Consider the following 18,376-nt stretch of genomic DNA (forward strand, 5'->3'; position numbering starts at 1 on the left):
GAGGCAGAGTCTTTAGGAACCTCTGGATCTCCTTGACTTCTGGAGACCGGGAAGGAGCAGCGGGCTTGGGGACCCCCTGGGTGGGAGTGCAGGCAGCTAGGACTGCCTGAAATCCCGCTAGAGGAATAGAAAAATCAAAAAAGGAAAAAATTAGCAGACCTGCAAAGCAGGGAGGTCTACCTCCTACAGACACTAAGCTAAAACTGATTTCGCTTAGCCCCTGTAGGAAGGGTATAGTTGAAGGGAGGAGCTCACACCTTTGTGCTTGGTGTCGCCTCCTAGTGGCAGCAGCTATACCCATGGGCAAGCCTGTGTCCCCCAATGATACGGAAGAGAAAATACTTTTTTACTGCATTGGTGCATAAAAAATGGTTTTGGAAAATTTCTTGAAAATTGGAAAAATTGCTTCTAAAACTCTAAACCTTCTAATGTCCTAAATAAAATAAAAAAAATGACGTTTACAAGACGATCGTAACATAAAGTAAACATATAGGGAATGTTGATTGATAACTAGACCACCAACAGTAAAGGAGTGGTCAACCCCTTTAATAGTAATATTTCCAATAGATCTCTTTATACTGATAGGAACATGATGAGTTTGCTTTAAACTTTTTTTTGAAGGGGGGGGGGTTAATTAAGAAAAAAAATTGGTCACATCTTATGAAGTAACTTATGTTGCTGCCCTGTGCGGATGATGCCAGTGAAATGCCCACTGGACTATGGGGTTTTCATGCACAGCCCGGCTAGATGCGGGCATACACGCAGTGCAGACTGCACAGTGTAGCAGGGATCACGTTATATGACCTTCCTAAAATGGCTACTGTAAAGCGACCTTCCCAAGATGGCGGAACTTTCCTCCCTCCCATCACGCAATGTGTAAGTCACCCAATGGGGGAAAGGTTAAATCGGCGCAGGCGCACTAAAGCCAGAGCTAAGAGTGAGAGGGACAGAGTGAGGAGCCGGGGAGGGAGAACGAGAGGTGACGGCTCGGACCAGCTGTGCTGCTCCCTCCTCTCCTGTGTCGCTTGTTCCTGTAGTCAGCCAGTGCTGCTCACGTCGGTACAGCATGACGGAGCCGCAGTCCGCGCTCCTGCTGCGGAGGCAGCTCGCAGGTAAGCTGCCCCCTCCCGGGGCTAAGAGGGGAGGGAGCGCTGCTGCTGCTGCTGCACATAAAGGGGGCTGGCGGGATGTCCGGGGCTCTGCTTCCTGTCTCCTCGCTGCAGATGGCTGGACAGCGTTGCTATAGAGAGGGGGAGGGGGCTGCAGGCTGTGGCAGGGCACGGCGGGCTGTGTATAGTCGCCGGAGTGTCGTCATAGCTGGGGAATTCCCTCGCTGTGGAGCCCCCTCTGGGGCGGTCAGGGCAGGAGGTAAAGTTTCGTGTTGTGCAATGGCCAGCACTGCAGCTTCCTTCCTGCACGCAGTCTGCGTTCTGTGCTCTAGTTCGGGCGCCCCCTCCCCTTTGTGTCCGCTTCTCTCAGCCCTTGGCTGGTGTTGCCCAGGGCTCGAGCTGCCAGTGACACACGGCCCGTGCCGCCGCTCTGCGCCTGCGCACTGACCCCACGCGTTGGGGCCTCACAATGCAGTTTACATGTGCTGCGAGGTTTAAAGCGACAGCGGCCAGGTCTCTGTCATCGAGGGGGAGGTGCTGGGGAGAAAGCGGGGTGGTAACTACTCCGGCTGGTGGCAGGGGTATGCCAGGACTGATACAGATTACATAATATATAGGCAACCCACAGGAACTGATTTACATTACATCATTGGTGTGAAGAGAAATTATATATATGTGTGTGATGCAGTTACAACATACCAGTGATAAATCAGTTCCTGTGGGTTGACTAAATAGTAATTCTGTTGCAAGGATTGGAGTGATATCTGATCCCAGCTGTTTACCACTTAGATGCAGTTAGAGGGAGGGGGCTTCTGCCTTCAGCCCCCTGCAACATGTTTCGAGGGTGCACATAGGCTGTTGTGGCAGCCTAAGGCTTTATTCACACATTAGTGCTTTATTAAAGGGGTTATCCAGGTATTGCTAGTGATGAGCTGTTTCAGGGAGCAGCGGTGCCCACAGGAGCTCACCAAGCACAGCGCCGTACATTGTATAGCGGTTGTGCGTTATTGCAGCTCAGCCCTTTCTCTTTAATGGCCCTGAGCAGCAACTAGGTCTTGTGACTGATGTACGGTGACGTCACATGGCTTAGGATGAGACTGTGGCGCTCATTGAGTGCCTGGCCTCTTAACAGCTGATCGGTGGGGGTCCCAGGTGCCGGACCCCCACAGATTTGATATTGATGACTTAATCTGAGGATAGGTCGTCAATATGTATTACCGGATAACCCCTTCAAGTGATTTCCATCAGTGATTGTGACCAGGAGAGGAGGCTACACACGAGGTAGAATGGAAAGATCTGCACCTGTTCCGGGTTTTCACGCACACCTTGATTTGGCTCACTTTTACTGCCGGGTATCACTGAACACTATGAATGCGGCCTTCCAGCCGGCCAAGTATGAATGCCTGTTAGACCCTGCCCGGTAGAATACTGACAAGCAGCCTTAGGCCTCCTGCACACGACCGTATGGTTTTGCAGTCCGTTTTAAACTTTTTGTTTCAGTAGTGTTTGTGATCCCCCTTTTTTTTTTTTTTTTTGGACTGGGCATAACATTTTTAATGTGTTCTGTATGCATTCAGTTTTTTTGGCGGACCCATTGACTAGAATGGAGCCACGGAACGTGATTTGCGAGCAATAATAGGACATGTTCTATGTTTAAACGGAAGGCATATGGAGTGCCTTCTGTGTGTGTGTGTGTTTTTTTTTTTTTTTTTTTTTTTTTTTTTTCTCGTTTGTATTATCTTTAACATAGCCATGACGAATCCGTCCTTAACACCATTGAAAGTCAGTGGGGGTCGGATCCGTTTTCTATTGTGTCAGATTCTGCCAGAGAAAAGATCCGTCCCCATTGACTTACATTGTGTGTCAGGACGGATCCATTCAGTTTCGTCAAGCGGACACCAAAGCGGAATGGAGACAGAACGGAGGCAAACTGAGGCATTTTTAGCGGATCCTTTTCCATTCAGAATGCATTAGGGCAAAACTGATCAGTTTTGGACCGCTTGTGGGAGCCCTGAACGGATCTCACAAACGGAAAGCCAAAACGCCAGTGTGAAAGTAGCCTTAGCTGCAGTACCACCTAAAACCTGTGGACAGCTGTGACTATTTGTTGGAAGAGAGCAGCCATGTCCTAATTCTGGACAACCCTTTGAATACACTGTGCTGCATTTATATAATGTAAGCAATGTTCAAGTCCTCTCGTGAGACTAAGGCCTCATGCACACGACCGTTGTTTGTCCTCGCGTCCGTTCCGCCGATTTTAGCGTTTCAGATGCGGACCCATTCATTTCTATGGAGCCGTTGAAAATGCGGATAGTGCACTGTTTGCCGTCCGTGATCCGTCAAAAAAATATAACCTGTCCTATTCTTGTCTGCGGAAATTCAAGGCAATGGGACATCTAAAAAACGTGGAGGCACACGAGATTGTGTCCGTTTTAATCCTATAATTTCCATGGCAAACCTGTCTTAGACATTTTTTTTTACCCTCATTTATGTCTGGTGGTCCTCCAAAAATAAAGGAAGACACACTGAAACAAAAACGGATCACTGAACAACGGAACCCCGTTTTACGGAACAAAACGGTTGTGTGCATGAGGCTCGGGTCCCGACCCATTCACTTCAATGGGGCCGCAAAAGATGCGGACAGCACTCTGTGTGCTGTCCACATCCTTTGCTCCGTTCCGAGGCCCCGCAAAAAAAATATAGCATGTCCTATTCTTGTCCGTTTTGCGGACAAGAAAAGGCATTTCTACAATGGGCCACCTGTTCCATTCCGCAAATTGAGGAAGACATACGGGCGGCTTCCTTTTTTTTTTTTTTTTTTTGCGGACCGCAAAATAAAAGTTTAAGTTAAAAGGGAAAAAAAAACTTTTTATTTCGGCATTGCCACGTCTGTAATGGCCCTTAGAAACTAATGTTATTTCTCCTGCATGGTGAACACTCTTCTTAAAAAAAAAAAAAAAAAAACAACTTAATTCCTAAATCACTGTTTTAGGGTCCATTCACACGTCTGCAAGTGTTTTGTAGTCTGTAAATTGTGGATCCGCAAAACAGACACCGGCCATGTGAGTTCTGCATTTTGCGGACCGCACATGGTCGGCACTTTTAATAGAAATGCCTTTACTGCAGCTGGATAAATGACCTCAACAGTGTGTTGTTGTCTTAAATGAATGGAAAAATATATATATCTCCATCTCTAATCCTGTTTCTTTGTGGAGTGGCTTGGGATCCGTTCATGTGATATTGGCATACCGCAGTCGCTGCTGTTTCAGCATTGAGGCATGTGCGTGTTATTTGCACCTTAGAAGGAAATTTCAGTCCTTGAGTTTACGGATGTGAAGAAGCAGATGGCAGTTCAGTATGTGCATTTGGTGCGTGCTGAAATCTGTAGGATATGGTCTTGACATCTAGTAATTTACCTTATAGCTCCAGACTCTCCCTGGTCTCTTCAGGTCGCCAGCTCTGTGTATATGCATATTGTTTAAGAGGTTATTTTTACCTTTTTATATGCTTGGTGACAAGTAAATCATTAAAATGTATGTTTCCTTGTGCATGGCTTCATAACGTGAGTGCTGCCAGTGGCGTAGCATGCAGTGCCAGCGCCACCTAACCTGTGGACATGCCCCAGTTTATAGAACCATTCCTTAACACTCTCCAGCTGTGTATGGAGAGGGATCACAGGATGAGGCCTCCCCATACACCTCTCCCACTCTGCTGACATACTATTACATTAGGGGTTGCAAAGGGGCTCCATGCCCCCAACCAGACCCACTGAGTAGTAAAATTAGGGCTGGGGGATAACGGTTAGATCAGTGAGGGTCCTACCGCTGGGACCCCATACCCCCTGCTGCTCCCCTGAAATGACCGGAGCGGTTGGTCACACATTCACACGACCCTGTGGATAGGGAATAACTTCACCTAGACAGAATTCTCCTTTAAGCCAGTCCCAATCTCTGTTTAGGCCCCATGCAGCCCCCTGCCAGCCCCACTGATACTTATATAACATTCCCATGGATGGGCATTGGAGGCAGCACCCCTTTTTCGCACCTAACTAAAATTCTCCCTCTGGGCTGCACTTTCGAGTGACCCCTTAAACAAAAAAATACCTTGCTGCGCTGCTTTGCTTGGACACTGTGGGCCTGCAGTTGGCTGGTTCTGGCCTGGAGGCAGCGTGGCATACAACACAGCCAGGAACAAGCGTGCGCCCTGATGGCTGATCAATGCATGCCTGGCGCTCTAGCAGGCCACACGCAGTGAATGCCATTCACCCGGTCACAGGCAGAGTACGGTGCGCATCCCGCTAGTGCCATTCAGTGAATCATTCATGAGCTAAGTGTGATGCCTTGCGACAGTGAATGCCAGTGCATGTAACAGCCAGATGCCCCCTTGCAGTTTGGAACCCAGGTCAACTGACCCGCCACCCCACGCAATGCCACTGGCCTCCGTAATGAACATGGATTGAATATGTGTGGTGCAGCCTGGAGTGAAAGGGAGATCTGCCGGTAATGATGATCTGCAGTAGTAAAAATATCCAGGTTGGTTGTCACGAGCATTTTCTCTGACGGATGTCAAGGCTGAGCTCTCGGTGCCGCCCTGCCCGAGTATAGGATGAGGGCTGTTTACATGACGTCTGCTGTGATGGGATTTCTCTCCGACAGAAATCACGCCATGCAGGGAATACGACTGAAATGCATCTAGAATTTACAGTCTGATCGAAGAAGGCAAACTCTTGGTTCACACTACCCGAGTTTCTTCGCTTCAATTTTTTTAATGTTTTTATTTTTTAAAGCCTTTTTCAACTCCCTTATAGGAAAATGCTTGAATAAGGCTACTTTCACACCTGCGTTAGGTGCGGATCTGTCTGGTATCTGCACAGATGGATCCACACCTATAATGCAAACGAATGGATCCGTTTGCATTATGAAGAACAAAGTCAAAATGGATCCGTCCTGACTTGCATTAAAAGTCAATGGGGGACGGATCCGTTTTCAATTGCACCATATTGTCAGTGAAAACGGATCTGCTCCCATTGACTTACATTGTAAGTCAGGACAGATCCATTTGGCTCCGCATCGCCAGGCGGACACCAAAACGCTGCAAGCAGAATGGAGGCTGAACGGAGCCAAACTGATGCATTCTGAGCGGACCCTTGTCCATTCAGAATGCATTGGGCTGAACTGATCTGTTTTGAATGGAGTAAAAATACAAGCCATTATTGTACGGAAAGCAGTGGTGTAGGCCGATCTGCTTCGGGTGTGGGGATCGAGTTCAGGCCAGAGGAGTTGGTGGGGGAGAGGTTTACTCGGGGAACAGTCAGTGTAGAAAGCCCGATAAGGGTCCATTCACATGTCCGCAAATTGCAGATCAGCAAAACACTGACACTGGCAATGTGCGGACTGCACATCGCTGGCACTATAATAGAAAATGCAGACAAGAATAGGACATGTTCTATTTTTTTTGTGAACTAAATTGTGGATCCGGAAATGCTGATGCGGACAGCACATAGCATCCGTTCCGGCCCCATTGAAAATTAACAGCTCTGCAAAATCCGGAACGGATCCGTAAAAAGAAATTGTGGACGTGTGAATGGACCCGAAGTCTGCCTTAAAAGATGTGTTTTTAAGGCACGTTTTTGAAGGTGGGGTAGTGGTCAATTGACCTGATATTCCAGGGCAGAGTATTCCAGAGAGTAGGTGCAGCTTCTGAGAGTCTTGAAGATGGGAGTGAGGGTACAAATTACGGTGGATTTAAATCTTAGGTCACCAACAGAACGGAGAGCACAAGTAGGGTGGTAGATGGAGGTGCAGCACTGTGGAGAGCTTTGGCGGATGGGCAACCAGTAAAGGGACTGGCACAGACTAGAGGCATCAGTATAGCGGGTGGATGGATAGATGAGCCTGGCTGCAGCATTTAGGACAGACTGAAGGAGGGGGAGTTTAGAGAGAGGGAGACCGATTAGTTATGAGTTGAAATCCGTCAAGACCAAGACTGTATACACGTTTTGCAGTATTTATGGCAAGAAAATGTCTCGCTCTACTTCATACATATTGTGGTAGATTTATCAAAACGGGTGTAAAGGAAAACTGTCGAAGTTGCCCATCGCAACCAATCAGTCCACTTGTCATTTTTCCCAGCTTCTTTGAAAGGTGGAATCTGATTGGTTGCTGTGGCCTTTAGCCGGTTTTCATTTACATCAGATTGATAAGGCTCCCCCATTCAGCTGACTCAGAGGAAGAATGTGTACAATGCTACTTGTTGACTTTAGAGCATAATCTACAATTTAAGTCCTGGTTGAGTGATGTCACAGAATTTGAGATTAAAAGGATTATCTTACCTGAACATTTATAGCCTCTTGACAGGCTACGGCCTAAATATCCAATAGGTGCGGGCCCCACCTCTGGAACCTGCTCCTGTTTCAAGAACGGGGCTCTGCCATGAACGAAGAGCATGGCCACCCCTCCATTCACTAAAATAGTCAAGCCCGCACCTGGCTATTTTCAGAAGTCACATATCTGTGAATGGAGAAAGCTGCATGCCTGGATTGCCTTCCCTTCACAGCGGGGCCTGTTCTTGAGAGGGGGCCTCAGAGGTGACAAATTTGACTACAACTATGGGCCAGATTCGTAAAGACTGGTGCTTCATAGGCCAGTCTTGGTCAAACATCTGCAGGAGTAAGGCCCCTTTCACACGGGCGAGTATTCCGCGCGGATGCGATGCGTGAGTTGAACGCATTGCACCCGCACTGAATACCGACCCATTCATTTCTATGGGGCTGTGTACACGAGTGGTGATTTTCACGCAACGCAGGCCCCATAGAAGTGAAAATCGCAAGCAAGTGGGGATGCGGTGCAATTTTCCTGCACGGTTGCTAGGAGACCATCGGGATGGAGACCCGATCATTATTATTTTCCCTTATAACATGGTTATAAGGGAAATAGCATTCTGAATACAGAATGCATAGTAAAATAGCGCTGGAGGGGTTAAAAAAAATAAAAATAAAATGTAACTCGCCTTAGTCTACTTGATCGCGTAGCCGGCATCTCCTTCTGTCTTCATCTGAGCTCTGTGCAGCAACAGGACCTGTGGTGACGTCACTCCGGTCATCACATGATCTTTTACCATGGTGATGGATCATGTGATGACCGGAGTGACGTCCCCACAGGTCCTGTTCAGCAAAGGAGACAGGAGGAGATGCCGGGCTGCGCGATCAACTAGACTAAGGCTACTTTCACACTAGCGTTCAGGTGTCCGCTCGTGCGCACCGTTTGAAGGGGCTCCCGAACGCATCCGTCTGGCCCCAATGCATTCTCAGTGGAGGCGGATCCACTGAGAATGCATCCGCCTGCCAGCGTTCAGCCTCCGCTCCGCTCAGTGAGCGGACACCTGAACGCTGCTTGCAGCGTTCGGGTGTCCGCCTGGCCGTGCGGAGGCGAGCGGATCCGTCCAGACTTATAATGGAAGTCAATGGGGACGGATCCGCTTGAAGATGACACAATATGGCTCAATCTTCAAGCGGATCCGTTTACATTGAAAGTCAATGGGGAACGGATCCGCTCAGACAACTTTCACACTTAGAAAATTTTCTAAGTTTTAATGCAGACGCATCCGTTCTGAACGGATGCGAACGTCTGCATTATCGGAGCGGATCCGTCTGATGAAACATCAGACGGATCCGCTCCGAACGCTAGTGTGAAAGTAGCCTAAGGTGAGTTAAAAAATTTTTTAACCCCTCTAGCCCTATTGTACTATGCATTCTGTATTCAGAATGCTATTATTTTCCCTTTTTATAACCATGTTATAAGGGAAAATAATACAATCTACACAACCGCGATCCCAAGCCCGAACTTCTGTGAAGAAGTTCAGGTTTGGGTACCAAACATGCGCGATTTTTCTCACGCGAGTGCAAAACGCATTAGTCTTTTGCACTCGCGCGGAAAAATCGCGGGTGTTCCCGTAACGCACCCGCACCTTTTCCCGCTACGCCCGTTTGAAAGAGGCCTTATATTTATATTATATTCTATTCTATTCTGCTGGATGTGCTCTAAGAGGACTTGTACCAGAGGTCACACTAAATTATTTCCAGAGTAAAAATGTTCCTCTTACCATTTTTGAGGAGTATTTTCAGGCAAGGAGAAGAATGTAGAAGCAGTAATTCAAATACATAATACTGTTCACATCTGCATTGGCGGCTTCGTTCGGAGTCTGACGCAGATTCTTTCGAAAAGACTGTTATAAAAAAAAAAATCTGCGTGCAGGACTTTGTCTGGTAAAAAGACAGGATCCTTAATGGACTCCATCATAGTCAATGCAGTCTGTTCGGCTCTGTTCCTGGGAGTTACGTGCCCAGTCCAGCACTTCTGGTATTTTTGTTCTTCTGCTCCTCAAAGAGCAGAAGAACAGAAATAAAGAGGTGCATACCATATTTATGTAGGGGAACCATTACTTGTCAAAATAACAACATGTATCCCCTCTTTACAGCCCCATGTAAATAACATCGCTCCCCGCCCTCCAGCATAGGGTTAATAAGCCCCTGGGAGGGGTCTGTAGTGAATGCGCTCCAGGCTATTATAGCCAAGTGATGAAGTCCAGTCCAATATACTGGACCTTCCCTGTACTTTACTACTTGGCTATAATAACCTGCTGTGCATGCACTACACACTGCGCTGTCACCTTGTACTTCGTCAAACTGGATGTCCGTGCTGTTATCCACCGGTGTCCCCGGGCAGAACTTGCCACTCCCCAGCAACGGCCCCGGAGCTAGCCCCTCCTTCATTCTGTTACAGCTATTATTCCCGCCAGCAGCCCCCCAAACTGACCAGTAACAAAGCTCCTTGCTGTATGGAGCTTTGTTATTGGATCTTTCAGACACCAGCAGCCTGTGCTGTTCACAGCGCACACTACGCTCATGAATGGCAGGGAAAAGTCTAACGCATATTGGTACGCATTGGACTTTATTTATTTTATTTTTATTTTTTAGGGAATAAACTGGCCTGAACGGTGTCTGAGGCTTGTACAACCTTGTGAAAAATTGTAATGGCCCAAGGCAAATGTCCTCAAGTATTTAAGTGTCCCTCATTGTGTGAAATGGTAAGCCAAAAAAGCAGTAATGAAAAAAAATAATAAAAAAATAACCAGACCAGGAGAGACGTACTGTATCTGGCCCCCGACACTCCTTTCACCCTTTAGTGAGTAAAAGGATTTGTTCGTTGATTTACACATTGTTTCTAGTTCCATAATCTGCCAATTTATTACGACCACCATACATGTGACAGGACGTGTATTCATAATCTAGGTGTTGTGAGATGTGGCTGTTGTATGTTTGTACTGTAGTCCGTGTTGTGTAATGTGCTCTGACATGTCGCGGTATGGTGTTGCATTCCTGAGTTAATGTTTTATGTCGCCTGTATGCTTTCTCACTAGCTTTGTGTTGCTGAAGCCACATATGGTTTGCTAAGGCTGTAGCATAGGAGATCTGGATGTCTTCTAGTTATTGTACTTGGGTGTCCTTTCATGGCAACTTGTGGTTGCGAGAGTAGGTACACTGACATTATATTGGTAGTGCAAGCGTTGACCCACAGCAATCACCAGCACTTCTACGGAGATTAAGGGTACTCCGGCTGACAAATGCATTGAAATACCAGATCCGTCTCTGGAAAAAGCGGATCCGGTATTTATTTTTTTTCCACATTTTTACAGGTCTGCAGATCCAGCATTAATATATTTTAATGGAAATTAATGCCGGAACCGGCATTCCGGCAAGTGTTCCGGAATTTTGGCCGGAGAAAATACTGCAGCATGCTGCAGTATTATCTCCGGCCAAATACTGTAAGAGGGACTGAACTGAAGACATCCTGATGCATCCTGAACGGAATGCCCTCCATTCAGAATGCATGGGGATAAAACGTTTTTTCCCGGTATTGAGCCCCTGTGACGGAACTCAATACCGGAAAACTTTAACACAAGTGTGACAGTACCCTAAACCAAGCCATACTATTAGGCCGCCTGCACACCAGTGCGGGTGAATCCGCATAAGATCCGCACAAATTTCCGTGCAGATTTGTGTGCGGTTCTGCACCAAAATCTGCAATTTCTAACGGAATTTTTTGTTGCGGATATGATGCAGTTTTGCAGAAGATCTCATCCTTCCTTGGAATAGGGTGAAATCCGCGGCAGGTCCTTTTCCTCACAGAAAGCAATTTGCAAAGTGTACTGGAGATTTGTGTAATCTCATACCCTGGTACTCTGCTCTGCTTCTGGAAACGTGTATGTATTCCGCGACGTGTGCAGGTGGCCTTGGGGTTCAGTTACATGGTGGTCTTGGCTGATGCACGCAAGGATCGCAGTGTAGCGGTGCTAGCATACTAATGAGCTGTGTGTGTTTTTTTGTTTTTTTTGTGGTTCTGGGGGTGCAGCACACATGAATTGCACTGTGACCCCTTTCGTTTCTGTGCTAGTACCGCTACACTCTGATCCCATTGCAATCCTTGGGCACAACAGGTGTAGTCAAACCCACAAGGCTCCACAGTGATTTTTTGGCACGACACTTGTCACTTGCCCAAGTATCGCAGTGTAGCAGAGCGGCTTTAGGAATGAATGGGGTTGCAGTGCAACTCGCATGCTTGCTGCGACTGTGATTTGTATATCGTGGTTGCTGCAAACATGTGAGTTGCTTCATTTCTACGGTTGCCCTGCAACCTAAAATCTCTATGTAGGCGTCCCCCCATGTGGTTGGCTTTGCGGATACTAAGGAGAAGAACAGCTTGCCGTAGCGGTGAGCAGCAATGTTGCTCTGCATATTATTGCACTACGCTACCTGATCTTTCATCAGCAGAGAGGCCCTTTACCTGTGGAGTTGGGACTCGTACTGAGGATATCCGTTATCTACCTACAGGATATATATTCCTGGTACTGGAACTATTTGCAAAGCACTCGCCATATAGAACAAACATCGTATGCAGCATATTTTGTGACCTTCTACTTAATGTCTGATGTAGTAATGATCACATATAAAATGTAGGCATAAAACTCATGCACATAAATGGATGTGACTACAACAAAATAGAAATTTTTCCCATGCCACAAAAATCATTATGTACTCACCTGGTCCAGTCCTCTGCTGCATCCATGTTGTACAGGTATATGGCACATGACTGCTGGATCCTGTTGTGCTTAGCGGTCTCGTAACAGACACATGCCATACACCTCTATCACCGCTGCAGCCTTCTCTATACAAAGGAGAGGATGGCCGGACTGGCACTGTGGTGGACGGGGTAGGATAAAATGGGGGAGTTAAGTATATTTGAAAGCATTCAGTGGCATGGGGAAAATGTCTGGTTAAGTTGGACTCGTAAATAATTTTGTTTTTAGTACTACTTTTTTGAGGGGTTTATAGAGCTGGTTATTAGATGAATGCTCTCCAGCATCGTGACAAGGGGAAGACTCCCCACAGGCTATAGGGAAATCAAAAGTCTGGAACTCGGAGCAGGTTGCAAACCGCATATCTGGTCTGAAAATAAATTTTTGGAGGTTTCAGCCTTTATTAAAGGGATTGTCCACAATTTAGACATTTATGACCTTTCCTCAGGATATGACATCAATATCTGGTGGGGTCTGACTCCTGAAACCCTAGGTGATCAGCTGTTTTGCTCCCATCGATCTCCCATTGTTAACCTTTCTTGAAGATGGGTCTGCAGTGTTTCAGTCCTGGATAAAAGCCCTTTAAGGTAATCGCTACCGTAAACTTTTTTTTTTTTCTCCTCCTTGAAGTGAAAGGTGGCCATGGCTTTTAAGCTCACTCTTGTACTACAGTATGCTAGCAAACATTGTTTATAATGTCATTCTCAACATACCTTGGTCCTTGTTGTGTTCCTCAAGTACTCCTCTTCTAAGGACGATTTATCTAGGCCAGGAGAAACAATTGCTGCTGCTCAGCTAAGCGGTGACTAGAACTACCGAGCAAGTCTTGCTGCTGCCTAGTTCTCCTCATCGTTGGAGAGACCCCTGCTTGCTTCTGTTTCCACAATAAGCAGGACAAGGGACCATGAATGATGCCTGTGTTCTCCAGAGCACTGGCCGAGGTGGTTGGATCATGCAGGCGCAGCAGTGGTTGTTTCTTCTGTAAGGGTATAACATCTTTAGAAAAATTCTGCATTTGGGGGCGGAAATGTTGAACCATTATACCAGCGAAATATTTTTGAAGGATCTCTTAATGCATGTAGGCCATTATGGCATAGCTCCACTTATATCTTAGAATGACTTAGAAGAGGCCTCATCTTCTAGTGGGTATTTAGTGAGGTTTTTATTCTTAGGAAGCTTGCTTTCCTGTAGGAAATCCTATCTGCTCAGGAAGTAAATTGAGCTGTGACTACAAAGGTGACTCAAAGTTCCCAAGACACTGGTAACATCTGATGAATATTTAAAGCACTGGAGAAATATTACAGCTTATGTCTTAAAAGTGCAATACATCTACAGTGTAGCAAAAATTACAGTTCTGAAAAATGTATGTAGATTTTAAATTTCCTTTTCATGGGAATGAATGTTGCAAGCGACCTTTTATAGAAATCTCAAGTCATCTGGCATGGGTTTTCCGATGGGGGTGGGAAAATTGAAGTTGCCTGTGAGTAGTCACACAATATCTTAGGCCCAGTCTTTAAGGTAACAGTTGGTCGTGCAAAGTTGCAGACAAGTTTTTGGCGATTGCAAGGATCACTTGTGGCAACTTTCCTTCAACTTGTGCAAAATTGTGTTGCTTGGGCCTTCTAAGGCTACTTTCACACTCATGTTTGGTGCAGATCCGCCATGGATCTGTTCAGATAATGCAACCGTCTGCATCAGTTCAGAACAAATTTGTTTGTATTATCTTTAACATGGCGAGGACGAATCCGTTTTTTATTGGGCCAGATTGTCATAGAAAATGGATCCGTCCCCATTGACTTGCATTGTGTGTCAGAACGGATCCGTTTGGCTCAGTTTCGTCAGACGGACACCAAAGTGCTGCAAGCAGTGTTTTGGTGTCCGCCTCCAAAGCGGAATGGAGACGGAACGGAGGCAAACTGATGCAGTCTGAGCGGGTTCTTATCCATTCAGAATGCATTAGGGCAAAACTGATCCGTTTTGGACCGCTTGTGAGAGCCCTGAACGGATCTCACAAAGTGAAACCAAAACGCCAGTGTGAAAGTAGCCCAAGTATGTTTAGGTACAAGACCTCTTTTGCAACGCTATAGATCTAGATATATAAAAAGTAGCATAGTACAGTATAAATTCCATGTATCTGCAGGCACAGCCTGTACTGTAGTTAGGACATCCTAGTATTATGCTGGGCACCTAATAAGTGGACATGGTGTTCCTTACATTAGATTGCTGTGCTAGCTTTACAGAGGACCTGTCAGCTCTGACATGTCTATTTTAGGCTAGGTTCATATCTCAGTTTTTTTTTTTTTTTTTTGTTTTTTTTTTGTTCAGTAATGGAAACAGAAAAGGTTGACAGTTTTAGCAGATTTTGGAACGGAGGAGCCCAACAGAACCTCTGACGCAGATGTGAACACATCCTTTGCTAACGCTTGTATTCGCTATAAAGAAATTGCTTAAGTCTACAGCATATTTTCTTAGGACTCTGCATTGTGCCATTCCTTTTTTATTCCCCCTAGAAATCCCACTGTCTGATATGAAGCGTTTTTCGCACATTGTGGTGCAACATGCCTAACAGTGGGCATCAGATAGTCGGGCTACCCCATACACGTTACAGCAGAGGTCCCCAACCTTTTGTATGTTGTGAGCCACATTCAGCTTTCAGTGATGGTCAGGAGGAACAGGCAATTAAAAAATGGAGAGTAGTTTTGAATGTGCAGAACCAAAACATGAACTTGCTGATAAATTGCCGTATTCCAGTGTGAAACACTAGTATTATACATCTAGATAAATCTAGGATAGGTCTGCAACCATGTCTACTGCCAGTACATACGGTCATAACTCAGGACTATCGCGGCGAGCCACGTGCCTTCCAAGCCACTGATTGAGGACCACTGCATTATAGTATAGAAGAAATCTGTTCCACACTTTATGAAAAGAAACCTTCTGCTGTTCAAATTGATTTGTGGTGCAAATCAGAAATTTGTGGCAGCACTCTGACTCTACAACTGACACATTGGGGGACACTTATCAATAATGGCGTAATTTGTGCCCAAAAAATACTAACATTACAGATCAAAAGTGGTGATTTTCATCTCGTATATAAAAAGGCGCACACCACTTTTAAAATGTGACTTTTTAAATATAAACTAGATTATCCGCCAATTTCTCTTGATTTGTGACATTTTAACACCAATAGCACAAAAATGTGACTTTTTAAACAGAAATATGCAATTTCTACTAACCGTGCCAGACAACAATGGTGACTTTGGAAGCATATTTGCGACATTTCCACTGGTAAATTGCAACTTTTGTCACCTGCTGAGGACGTTTTTGTTGAATGTTAATTTACTGACCACCTAATTTATAATGGATTAAAAAATGCATCCTGTTTTAATACTTGCCTATCACTTCCCACAACGAGTTGGTTTTCTTTTCATAAATGCAACTTTTTGACAAAGTTGCATATTTCTGCCATAAACTAGACTTTTTACACAAAACACCACCACATAAGCTGGCTTAATTGTCCGCAACAATTGGAGCCACTTCTGCCGATAAGATGATGATAAATGAGGCGACATATGCGTCAATTTGATAGCCCCGCCCACTTTGACATTTATAGCTCATATGATGCGAGTCTCACAGGAATGAATTGCGAAACTGACTTCCTGTCCCCACATAAGACTCCTGTCAGTCATACGACAAATCTGATTTCTATTAACTTTTTTAAGGAGCAAGAGATTAAAACCTTTTTTATGGGAGTGCTTCTTTAATCACTAAAATAACAGTTGACGAGAGTGAGAACCGCCTACCCCTAAAACGGTTTCTATTGAAGATGGCCGCCGTGTACAGGTCTCGGGCAGTAAACGTTCTCATGCCTGTGCTTTTACTGGTAAGAGCCATTTTAGTCATTGTGACAGTTGCAATCAGTTGGGGCTATTACGTTGTATTTATCTGGTCACCAGGCCGTGTGTGTCCTCTGCTTTGGAGAGGGCGGAGTAATCGCCATCTGGTTGTAGTGCTTTGCTGTAAAAAAAAAAAAAAAAAGATTTGGGGGATAATTTAACAAAACGTGGGGGTAGATAAAAACTGGTATAAAGTAAAATTGGCTTAGTTGCCTATAGCAACCAATCAGATTCCACCTTTTATTTTTTACAGCTCCTTTGGAAAATGAAAGGTGGAGTCTGGTTGCTATGGGCAACTAGGCCAGTTTTTTTTCCCTTACACCAATTTTGATAAATTTCCCCCATTATGCTTGCACTACCCTTAGCTGGCCATTAGTAGCTGTCAAACGCTCATCTGTCAACTAATACTCTTAACCCACTTCCATATACACACGGAAGCTTGGCTGAGCTGGGTGTGCATGTGTTTCCTGCATGGGAAGATGGGAGAATTCAGCTGCCAAATACCTGCTGGCGGCTTCTGTCCCCTGGGAAGTGAAGGATCGGGCATGTTGACATCCAGCAGCTTTTTCTCCTGTTTCCAGTAGTAAATGTTGGTGAAAACTAGTCCACTCCCTGAGTAGAGAGAGTAGTTTTTCTCTCCAGGCGCAGGACTGAAATAGATGTGCCTATGACTAGGCGCACACCTAGTCATAAATTGGCCGAATCTAATGGCAGTGCGGGGGGGGGGGGGGGGGGGGGGGAATCTAAGACCGACGTAAAAAGTTGGTCTCGGTAAATGACCCCCAGTCTATATGGCCAGCCTGAAATATGCTCTGTGTGACAGCAGTATTTCCCGGAATGAACACTGCTCCTGGGACACGAACTCACGGCATTATAATGATTTATAATGCTGTGTGTTCCTGCCCTCCAGTGACTATACTGCAGTTATACAGAGCGTATCTCTGACTGTAAGCTCCTGTGAAATTGGCCTAAGACTTCTATGTGTATTGATAAATGATGTAGGAGCGGTTGGAATGAATGACCAGTCTGGCGCTATCATTTATGACTTTTTTGGTTTTTTCTTGCTACTGCTGATCTAACGCTGCATGCAAGCTGAGTTGCTGGCTCATGGTATTCAGTGATACCGCTGCTCGGGGGAGTGTAGATTTTCTCCAGGCTTACTACCTGGTAAACAGGACTCCGTGAGTACAAAATGTACATTACATTTCTCTCTGGAATTATGCAATGCAGGTTATCTGATGGAAAGGCAAACACAGATATGTTGTTGGAGCGGCTGCCTATAGCCTCATTTATTACAACAATAAAAAAAATTAAAGTTTGTAAAGTTCTCTGATAGCACTGTTCTCTTCTGGGATAGAGCCAGCAGGTCATCTCATGATTATTTTAAAGGGCAAATTATTTAAGAGGTTTTTCAGGACTTTCAAGCCACATTTAGTTGTATGTTGACCAACCATCTGATTTGTGTTGGGGCCTGGCTCTTGCCAGATGGCAGGTGTGAGGAGAGATAAGCACGGGAACATTATTTCTTGTGGAGATAAGCCGCTGCTGGAGGAATATGGCAGTGGCTTCCTTTTCCTACTGACACATCATGCACAGCAAGCAGGCATGTGTGTGAGGGGATTGGGAGTGACGGCTGTCAGCAGATCTATGTTCTTATGTGGATAGCCATCCGTATCAGACACTCCTACCACACCCAGCTCTGTACATTACATACTGCAGCTTGTTCCCATTCACATGAATGGTGCTTTTTCAGTTAGAACTGCAGTATCCTGCACAACCACTGCAAAATGCATGGCGCTGTGCCTGGTAAACAGTGAAAGACCGCAGTCCCTCCAATCAGATGATCATTAGAAGCCCCCTACTCGAATATGTGCCATGTGCAGATTTCAGCCTAGAAAAAGCCCTGACCAATGATATATCGAGATATGATAAGAATGGTTTAGATGGACCATCAGTAGCTTGGAAGAAAAATGCTCTTCTGTGTACTGGATATAGCGTGCATGTATGGTTTTTAATTCTGTTTTGGCTTTACTTTCAGGCTGATTTCTATATGATCGTATTCGGTCCATGAAACGCAGCCTGTGTGACGGCTGCTTCTTTGAACGGACTGTATCATAGTGATTTATGACAGTCCCTTCCTATCTGATTGCGGGTCTAAGGTACAGTGATCAGATAGGGACTATGATGCAGTCAGTTTGGGTCAGGGGAGCTGTGTTTCAGCCCACATTTTCCTGGCCT

At 45.6% G+C, this 18,376-nt stretch overlaps 1 protein-coding gene across 1 annotated transcript in view; it reads left to right on the forward strand.

The window, feature by feature from the left end:
- The first annotated feature begins 927 nt into the window (after positions 1 to 927).
- The window catches only part of UBE2G1 (ubiquitin conjugating enzyme E2 G1), a 39,009-nt gene continuing 21,560 nt past the window's right edge, over positions 928 to 18,376 (forward strand). Inside the window, exon 1 of the mRNA XM_040424845.1 lies at positions 928 to 1,112. Coding sequence (XP_040280779.1) covers positions 1,067 to 1,112 — 46 coding nt within the window. The 5' untranslated portion in view covers positions 928 to 1,066. The remainder of the gene's footprint in view (positions 1,113 to 18,376) is intronic.

This window comes from Bufo bufo, chromosome 3 (assembly GCF_905171765.1).
Source record: "Bufo bufo chromosome 3, aBufBuf1.1, whole genome shotgun sequence".
NCBI lineage: Eukaryota > Metazoa > Chordata > Amphibia > Anura > Bufonidae > Bufo > Bufo bufo.